General features: G+C 65.8%; 1 protein-coding gene across 1 annotated transcript; it reads right to left on the reverse strand.

Annotated features, from left to right (window-relative positions):
• Nucleotides 1–555: 555 nt before the first annotated feature.
• CAPNS1 (calpain small subunit 1) lies at nt 556–8,755 on the reverse strand (the record flags this gene model as incomplete). The annotated part of the gene is made up of 8 exons (XM_068999582.1): nt 556–672; nt 2,786–2,864; nt 3,574–3,642; nt 3,774–3,838; nt 3,966–4,023; nt 5,952–6,041; nt 6,185–6,218; nt 8,622–8,755. Coding segments are annotated over 8 exons (646 nt in total), but the record flags the coding sequence as incomplete, so codon positions are not given.
• Between the last annotated feature and the right edge of the window lie 1,055 nt (nt 8,756–9,810).

The raw sequence follows: 9,810 nt of genomic DNA on the forward strand, positions 1-9,810 counted from the left end.
ATTTCCCCCCCAATTTCGGGATTTCCCCCCTCAGTTTTAGGATTTCCCCCCCAACTTTAGGATTTCCCCCCCAATTTTAGGATTCCCCCCAGATTTTGGGATTTCCCCCCAGATTTTAGGATTTCCCCCCCAATTTCAGGATTTCCCCCCCAATTTCGGGATTTCCCCCCTCGGTTTTAGGATTTCCCCTCCAATTTTAGCGTTTCCCCCAAGATTTTGGGATTTCCCCTCCAATTTTAGGATTCCCCCCCCCCGATTTCAGGAATTTCCCCCAGTTTTCTCGATTCCCCCCCAATTTTAGGATTTCCCCCCCCAATTTTAGGATTCCCCCCAGATTTTAGGATTCCCCCCTCGGTTTTAGGATTTCCCCCCCAACTTTAGGATTCCCCCTCCAACTTTAGGATTCCCCTCCAATTTTAGGATTCCCCCCCGAGATTTCAGGATCCCCCCCACATTTTAGGATTTCCCCTTGCGGATTTCAGGATTTCTCCCCCGATTTGGGGATCCCACCCCCGATTTTAGGGTTTTCCCCCCCAAAATCCCGGCCTCCCGTACGGAACATGGCGTCGAGGCGCACGAGGCAGCTGATGAAGTTGTCGAAGTCCAGGTTCCCCCCCTCGTCCCCGTAACGACGCCCCAAAACCCCCCAAAGTGGGGGGGGCAGCCGGAATCCTGGGGGGGGCACATGTGACCTTTGACCCCCCCCCCAAAAAATGCCTTCAAACCCCCCCCCTCCCCAAAATAGCCCCCAAATGCCCCCCAATATCCCAAACTCGCCCAAATTCCCCCCAAAATCCCAAATAACCACCACCCGCCCCTCCCCAAACTCCCCAAAACCCCAAACCCTGAGGGGATTTTGGGACTTCCCGGAGGGTTTGGGGTGACCTCAGGGGGATTTTGGGGGGGTCTCTGGGGAGATTTAGGGGGTCCCTGGAGGGTTTGGGGTCAGCCCAGGGGGATTTTGGGGATCCCTGAAGGGTTTGGGGTCATCCCAGAGCGATTTAGGGGATCCCTGGAGGGTTTGGGGTTACCCCAGGGGGATTTTGGGGGTCCCTGGAGGGTTTGGGGTCACCCCAGAGCGATTTAGGGGGTCCCCAGGAGGATTTTGGGGGTCCCTGGAGGGTTTGGGATCACTCCTGGGGGGATTTAGAGGGTCCCCAGGAGGATTTTGGGGGTCCCTGGAGGGTTTGGGGTCACCCCAGGAAGATTTAGGGGGTCCCCAGGAGGATTTTGGGGGTCCCTGGAGGGTTTGGGGTCACTCCCGGGGGGATTTAGGGGGTCCCCAGGATGATTTAGGGGGTCCCTAACAAGTTTGGGGTCACCCCAGAGGGATTTAGGGGGTCCCCAGGAGGATTTAGGGGGTCCCCAGGAGGATTTTGGGGGTCCCTGGAGGGTTTGGGGGTCACCCCAGGAGGATTTAGGGGGTCCCTGGAGGGTTTGGGGTCACCCCAGAGGGATTTAGGGGATCCCTGGAGGATTTGGGGTCACCCCAGAGGGATTTAGGGGGTCCCCAGGATGATTTAGGGGGTCCCTGGAGGGTTTGGGGTCACTCCCGGGGGGATTTAGGGGGTCCCCAGGAGGATTCTGGGGGTCCCTGGAGGATTTGGGGTCACCCCAGAGGGATTTAGGGGTCCCCAGGAGGATTTAGGGGGTCCCTGGAGGGTTTGGGATCACCCTGGAGGGATTTAGGGTGTCCCTGGAGGATTTGGGGTCACCCCAGAGGGATTTCGGGGGTCCCCAGGAGGATTCTGGGGTTCCCTGGAGGGTTTGGGGTCACCCCAGGAGGATTTAGGGGATCCCTGGAGGGTTTGGGGTCACCCCAGGAGGATTTAGGGGATCCCTGGAGGGTTTGGGGTCATCCCAGGAGGATTTTGGGGGTCCCTGGAGGGTTTGGGGTCATCCCGGGGGGATTTTGGGGGTCCCCAGGAGGATTTAGGGGGTCCCTGGAGGGTTTGGGGTCATCCCAGGAGGATTTTGGGGGTCCCTGGAGGGTTTGGGGTCATCCCAGGAGGATTTAGGGGATCCCTGGAGGGTTTGGGGTCATCCCAGGAGGATTTAGGGGTCTCCAGGAGGATTTAGGGGGTCCCTGGAGGGTTTGGGGTCATCCCAGGAGGATTTAGGGGATCCCTGGAGGGTTTGGGGTCACTCCCGGGGGGATTTAGGGGGTCCCCAGGATGATTTTGGGGGTCCCTGGAGGGTTTGGGGTCATCCCAGGAGGATTTAGGGGATCCCTGGAGGGTTTGGGGTCATCCCAGGAGGATTTAGGGGTCCCCAGGAGGATTTTGGGGGTCCCTGGAGGGTTTGGGGTCACTCCCGGGGGGATTTAGGGGGTCCCCAGGATGATTTAGGGGGTCTCTAACAAGTTTGGGGTCACCCCAGAGGGATTTAGGGGGTCCCCAGGAGGATTTAGGGGGTCCCTGGAGGGTTTGGGGTCATCCCAGGAGGATTTAGGGGGTCCCCAGGAGGATTTTGGGGGTCCCTGACAAGTTTGGGGTCACTCCTGGGGGGATTTAGGGGGTCCCCAGGCTGATTTAGGGGGTCCCTGGAGGATTTGGGGTCACCCCAGAGGAATTTAGGGCGTCCCTGGAGGATTTTGGGGCCACCCCAGGATGATTTTAGGGTCACCCCAGGGCTGCTTTTGGCAATCCCCGACCATTTTGGGGTCCACCGGAGATAACTTCACCCTTCACCCCAAACCCTTCCCCCACCCCCCAAATACCCGCACCCCCAAAAACCCCCAGGAACCCCCCCAAAATACCCCAAAATGCCCCAAAATGCCCCAAACCTGCGGCCTCGAAGGCTCCCGGCAGCTCCTGGGGCCCGATGGTCCCCGAGCGATCGGTGTCGAATTGTTTGTACACACACTGGAGGATTTTGGGGGGGGGGGGGACACCAAATTTGGGGGGTCCCAGGAGGGATCCTGTACCCCCAAATCCCCCCCACCCCCACCCCAAAATTTGGGCACCCTCCCAAACCCCAAAAATCCGCCCCCCGCCCCCATTTAAGGGATTTTTTAATCCTTAATTCCAAATTTTGGGGTCATCCACCGCCCCCAAAAATTTTGGGGGGGGGGGCTTGAGGAGGTTTTCTATGACCCCCACCCCCCGACTCATTTTTTTTAGGATGGGCGGAATTTAAAGGGGCGATTTTGGGGTCACAGCCCCGGTTTTGGGATTCCCCCCTCGATTTTGGGGTGGCCCTGATTTTTGGGGCTCCTCCCTCGAATTTGGGAGGGGGTCCCAGGTTTTAGGGGTCTCGCTCTAATTTTGGAGTCTTCCCCAATTCTAAGTGACCCCGCCCCTGATTTTGGGGCTCCCATCCCGATTTTTGGGGTGCCCCCTCACCCCCATTCTGAGCTCTCCCCGATTTTGGGGTCTCTTTCATTTTGGGACCCCCCCCACCCCAAATTTTGCCTTCCCCCTCCATTTTGGGGTCTCCCTTTATCCCAAGCACCCCAATTTTGGGATCCCGTTCAACTTCAGCCTCCCCCGCTGATTTCTGGGATTCCCCACCCATTTCAGGACCCACCCACCCAAATTTTGGGGTCCTCCCCCCAATTTTGGGGTCCCCCACCTGCCACTTCTTGATGTTGTTCCAGAGGTACTTGAACTCCTCAAACCCCAATTTCCCGGTGGTGTCGCTCTGGGAGGGGGGGTCTCGTCAAAGATATTTTGGGAAAGCAACGAGGACCCCCTCCCCAAATTTCCCCGCACCCCAAAACCCCCCAAAACCCCCCCAAATCCCCCCAAAATCCCCCCAAAATCCCGGGATACGTCCATGACGGCCACCATGCTCCGGCACGTGTCCAGCCCGAATCCGTCCGTCTTCAGGTCGGGATCTGGGGGGGGAGGGGGTGGAGGGGTCACAGGGGGATTTTGGGGGGGGACCCCAACTCTTGGACCCCCCCCGGGGTTCCAGGCACCCCAAAATTCGCCCCCCAAACCCCGTTTTTGGGGGGCACTCACGGCGGGTGACGACGCGGTTGAGGATGTTCATGAGCTCGGTGGGGCTCACCTCCATGTCCTGGGGGGGGGAAAATGGGGGGGTCAGGGGGGGCTGGGGACCCCCAAAATCCTGATACCCCCTCTTCCTCCTCATCCCGACCACCCTAAAGTCTGTGGGGGACCCCGAAATCCCGATCCCAAAATCCTGGGGGAATCCCCAAATCCTGATCGCAAATCCTGGGGGAACCCCCAAATCCTGACCCCTCTCAAAGTCTGGGGGGACCCCAAAATCCTGATCCCAAAATTGGGGGAAGCCCCAAATCCTGACCCCAAAATCCTGGGGGAATCCCCCAATCCTGATCGCAAATCCTGGGGGAACCCCAAAATCCTGATCGCAAATCCTGGGGGAACCCCCAAATCCTGACCCCTCTCAAAGTCTGGGGGGACCCCAAAATCCTGATCCCAAAATTGGGGGAAGCCCCAAATCCTGACCCCAAAATCCTGGGGGAACCCCAAAATCCTGATCCCAAAATCCTGGGGGAACCCCAAAATCCTGATCCCAAAATTGGGGGAAGCCCCAAATCCTGATCCCAAAATCCTGGGGGAACCCCCAAATCCTGATCCCAAAATCCTGGGGGAACCCCAAAATCCTGATCCCAAACCTTGGGGAAACCCCCAGATCCTGGGAAACCCCAAATCCTGATCCCGGGGGATCCCAAGGGGGCTCGGGGGGGGTCGGGGGGGGGATGCCAGGAGGGATTTGGGGGGATCCCGGAGGGGTTCCGAGGGCTCGGGGGGATCCCGGGGGGGATTTGGGGGGATCCCGGGGGGGGTTCCCGGGGGGGGTTCCGATGGCTCGGAGGGATCCCGGGGGGGTTCCGATGGGTCGGGGGGATCCCGGGGGGGTTCCCGGTGGATCCCGGGGGGGTTCCGATGGGTGGCGGGGGGGTGGTCCCGGGGGGGTTCCCGGGGGGGTTCCGATGGCTCGGAGGGATCCCGGGGGGGTTCCGATGGGTCGGGGGGATCCCGGGGGGGTTCCCGGGGGGGTTCCGATGGATCGGGGAGATCCCGGGGGGAGATTTGGGGGGATCCGGGGGGGTTCCGATGGCTCGGGGGGATCCCGGGTGGGATTTGGGGGGATCCCGGGGGGATTCCGAGGGCTCGGGGGGATCCCGGGAGGGATTTGGGGGGATCCCGGGGGGGTTCCGATGGGTCGGGGGGATGCCGGGGGGGGATTTGGGGGGATCCGGGGGGGTTCCGATGGCTCGGAGGGATCCCGAGGGGGATTTGGGGGGATCCGGGGGGGTTCCGATGGGTCGCAGGGGGGTTCCCGGGGGGGTTCCGATGGATCGGGGGGATCCCGGGGGGGTTCCCGGGGGGGTTCCGATGGATCGGGGGGATCCCGGGGGGGTTCCCGGGGGGGTTCTGATGGGTCGGGGGGATGCCGGGGGGGGATTTGGGGGGATCCGGGGGGATTCCGATGGCTCGGAGGGATCCCGGGAGGGATTTGGGGGGATCCCGGGGGGGTTCCGATGGCTCGGGGGGATCCCGGGAGGGATTTGGGGGGATCCCGGGGGGGTTCCGATGGCTCGGAGGGATCCCGGGAGGGATTTGGGGGGGTTCCGATGGCTCGGGGGGATCTCGGGGTGGTTCCCGGGGGGGTTCCGATGGCTCGGGGGGTTCCCGGGGGCGTTCCCGGGGGATCCCGGGGGGGTTCCGATGGGTCGGGGGGTTCCCGGGGGGGCTCCTGGGGGGTGGTCCCGGGGGGGTTCCGATGACTCGGGGGGATCCCGGGGGGGTTCCGATGGGTCGCGGAGGGGTTCCCGGGGGGATTCCGAGGGCTCGGGGGGAATCCCGGGAGGGATTTGGGGGGATCCCGGGGGCGGGTTCCCGGGGGGGTTCCGATGGGTCGGGGGGATCCCGGGGGGGTTCCCGGTGGATCCCGGGGGGGGTTCCGATGGGTGGCGGGGGGGTGGTCCCGGGGGGGTTCCCGGGGGGGTCGCGCACCTCCCCGGCCAGTTGGGTGAAGAGGCGCCGGAACTGCCGAACCTCCTCGCTCTCGTTGGCATCGACCGTGGAGATGTGGGCGCGGGGGGGCTGGGGGGGGACACGGGGGGGGGGTCAGGGGACCCCAAATCTGATGGGGGGAGGGGGAGGGGACACAAGGGACACCCCCTCCTCCCCCTCCCCTCCCGGAGGGTCCCCAAGGAGCGGGGGGAAGGGGGGTGGGGGTCACTTACGGGGGGCTCGGGGTTGTAGTGGGCGGCGGCTTCGCTGCGGGGGGGGGGACAGAGGTGTCACCTCCCGCCCCAAAATGTCACCTCCTGCCCCAAAATGTCACCTCCCGGGCCAGGGTGTCACACACTGCCCCCCCAATGCCCCCTCACCCGATGGCGCTGATGATGCCACCCAGGACCCCCCCAGACCCCCAACCCCGTGTCCCCAATGTCCCCCCCAGTGTCCCCAATGTCCCCCCCAGTATCCCCAGTGTCCCCTCACCCGATGGCGCTGATGACGCCCCCGAGGACCCCCCAACTCCGTGTCCCCCCAATGTCCCCCCCAGTGTCCCCCCAGTGTCCCCTGTCCCCCCCAGTGTCCCCCCCAATGTCCCCTCACCCAATGGCGCTGGCGACGCCACCCAGGACCCCCCCAGACCCCCAACCCCGTGTCCCCCCCAATGTCCCCAGTGTCCCTCCAGTGTCCCCCAGTGTCCCCCCAGCCCCGTGTCCCCCTAGTGTCCCCCCAGTGTCCCCCCAAGTGTCCCCAATGTCCCCTCACCCAATGGCGCTGACAACGCCCCCCAGGACCCCCCAGGACCCCCAACACCGTGTCCCCAATGTCCCCCCAGTGTCCCCAATGTCCCCCCCAGTGTCCCCAGTGTCCCCTCACCCGATGGTGCTGACGATGCCCCCCAGGACCCCCAACCCCGTGTCCCCCCAATGTCCCCCCCAGTGTCCCCCCAGTGTCCCCCCAGTGTCCCCAATGTCCCCCCAACCCCGTGTCCCCCAATGTCCCCCCCCAGTGTCCCCAATGTCCCCAGTGTCCCCCCAGCCCCATGTCCCCCCCACTGTCCCCCAAATGTCCCCCCCAGTGTCCCCAATGTCCCCCCAACCCCGTGTCCCCAATGTCCTCCCCAGTGTCCCCAATGTCCCCCCAGCCCCGTGTCCCCCCAGTGTCCCCATTGTCCCCCCCACTATCCCCAGTGTCCCCTCACCCGATGGCGCTGATGACGTCCCCCAGGACCCCCCAGGACCCCCAACCCCCTGTCCCCAGTGTCCCCCCCAGTGTCCCCAATGTCCCCCCAGCCCCGTGTCCCCCCAGTGTCCCCCCAGTGTCCCCAGTGTCCCGTGTCCCCCCAGTGTCCCCCCAGTGTCCCCCCCAGTGTCCCCTCACCCGATGGCGCTGACGACGCCCCCCAGGACCCCCCAGGACCCCCAACCCCCTGTCCCCAGTGTCCCCCCCCAGTGTCCCCAATGTCCCCCCAGCCCCGTGTCCCCCCAGTGTCCCCAGTGTCCCGTGTCCCCCCAATGTCCCCCCAGTGTCCCCCCCAGTGTCCCCTCACCCGATGGCGCTGACGACGCCCCCCAGGACCCCCCAGGACCCCCAACCCCCTGTCCCCAGTGTCCCCCCGTGTCCCCATTGTCCCCCCAACCCCGTGTCCCCCCAGTGTCCCCAGTGTCCCCAATGTCCCCCCAGCCCCGTGTCCCCCCAGTGTCCCCAATGTCCCCCCCAGTATCCCCAGTGTCCCCTCACCCGATGGCGCTGACGACGCCCCCCAGGACCCCCCAGGACCCCCAACCCCGTGTCCCCAATGTCCCCCCAGTGTCCCCATTGTCCCCCCAACCCCGTGTCCCCCCAGTGTCCCCAGTGTCCCCCCGTGTCCCCAGTGTCCCCAGTGTCCCCCCAGCCCCATGTCCCCCCCACTGTCCCCCAAATGTCCCCCCCAGTGTCCCCAATGTCCCCCCAACCCCGTGTCCCCCCAGTGTCCCCAGTGTCCCCCCAGTGTCCCCAATGTCCCCCCAGCCCAGTGTCCCCCAATGTCGCCCCACTATCCCCAGTGTCCCCTCACCCGATGGCGCTGACGACGCCCCCCAGGACCCCCCAGGACTCCCAACCCCCTGTCCCCAGTGTCCCCCCCCAGTGTCCCCAATGTCCCCCCAACCCCGTGTCCCCCCAGTGTCCCCAATGTCCCCCCCAGTATCTCCAGTGTCCCCTCACCCGATGGCACTGACGACGCCCCCCAGGACCCCCCAGGACCCCCAACCCCGTGTCCCCAATGTCCTCCCCAGTGTCCCCAATGTCCCCCCAGCCCCGTGTCCCCCCAGTGTCCCCAGTGTCCCCCCCAGTATCCCCAGTGTCCCCTCACCCGATGGCGCTGATGACGTTCCCCAGGACCCCCCAGGACCCCCAACCCCGTGTCCCCAATGTCCCCCCCAGTGTCCCCAATGTCCCCCCAGCCCCGTGTCCCCCCAGTGTCCCCATTGTCCCCCCCAGTATCCCCAGTGTCCCCTCACCCGATGGCGCTGATGACGTCCCCCAGGATCCCCCAGGACCCCCAACCCCGTGTCCCTAGTGTCCCCCCCAGTGTCCCCATTGTCCCCCCAACCCCGTGTCCCCCCAGTGTCCCCAGTGTCCCCAATGTCCCCCCAACCCCGTGTCCCCCCAGTGTCCCCTCACCTGATGGCGCTGATGACGCCCCCCAGGACCCCCATGGCCCCCCCGGCGCCGCCCCCGCCGCCCCCTCCGCCGCTCAGGAGCCCCCCCAGGACGGAGCCGATGCCCCCCGGGGAGGCCCCCGCCGCCCCCGCCGCCCCCGCCGCCCCCCAGTAACCCTTTCACCAGGAACATGGTGCCGAACTGGGAGTTACTGGGAGCGCTGGGGGGGGGTTACTGGGAGCGCTGGGAGAGCACGGGGGGGGGGGTACTGGGAGCGCTGGGAGAGCACTGGAGGGGTACGGGGAGCACACCGGGGAGGCACCGAGGCGTTACTGGAAGCACTGGGAGGGCACCGGGGCGTTACTGGGAGCACTGGGAGCGGCTGGAAGAGAACGAGACAGCACCGTTAGGCGACACCGGGGACGCGGGGGGGTTCTCCGGACCCCCCCTGACCCTCCCAGGACCCCCCCCCAGACCCTCTCGGGACCCCTCCCGGGGTGGGGGTCCCGCTCCGGTCCCGGTTCGGGGCGCGGATTTCCGGGAATGGGGCGGGGCCGGCGCTGAGTCACGGAGAGGTTCGGGAGTTGGGGGAGGGAAGGACCGGGGGAGTCCCGGGAGGGTCCGGGAGGATCCGGGAGGGTCCGGGAGGGGGTGGGGGGGGGGGTTCGGTACCTGCGGGAGCGGCGCCGGTTCGGGACCGAGTTCGGGAGCGGAACGGGGAAAGGGGCGGGGCCACGTCCGGGACCCACCCGGGGCGGGACCGGGACCGAGACCGACAGCGGGGGCGTGGCCTGGAGCTGATAAGGGACGCGCCCTGGGCGTGGCCGGGAAGGGGGCGTGGCCTGGAAGCGATAACGGGCGGGAGGGGGCGTGGTCAACGCGGGGGGGGCGTGGCCAAGGCCATGAGTGACAGCAGGAACGGCGCGCGGCCTCCGGGGAGGGGCGTGGTCAACGCGGGGGGGCGTGGCCAAGGCCATGAGTGACAGCAGGAACCGCGCGCGGCCTCCGGGGAGGGGGCGTGGTCAGCGCTGGGGGCGTGGCCAAGGCGATGACTGACAGCTGGGCCCGCCCAATGGGGCGGCATTATGCGGAGAATATGTAGATTAAGGAGGCGTGGCCAGCGAGCCGTGCGTGTGACGTCATCAGCGCGCGCCGGGACAGCGATGGCGGCGCTGGGGGAGTTTTTTGGGGTCCCCCCCCCCCCCCCCCC

Source organism: Aphelocoma coerulescens, unplaced genomic scaffold, assembly GCF_041296385.1.
Source record: "Aphelocoma coerulescens isolate FSJ_1873_10779 unplaced genomic scaffold, UR_Acoe_1.0 HiC_scaffold_476, whole genome shotgun sequence".
Classification (NCBI taxonomy): Eukaryota; Metazoa; Chordata; class Aves; order Passeriformes; family Corvidae; genus Aphelocoma; species Aphelocoma coerulescens.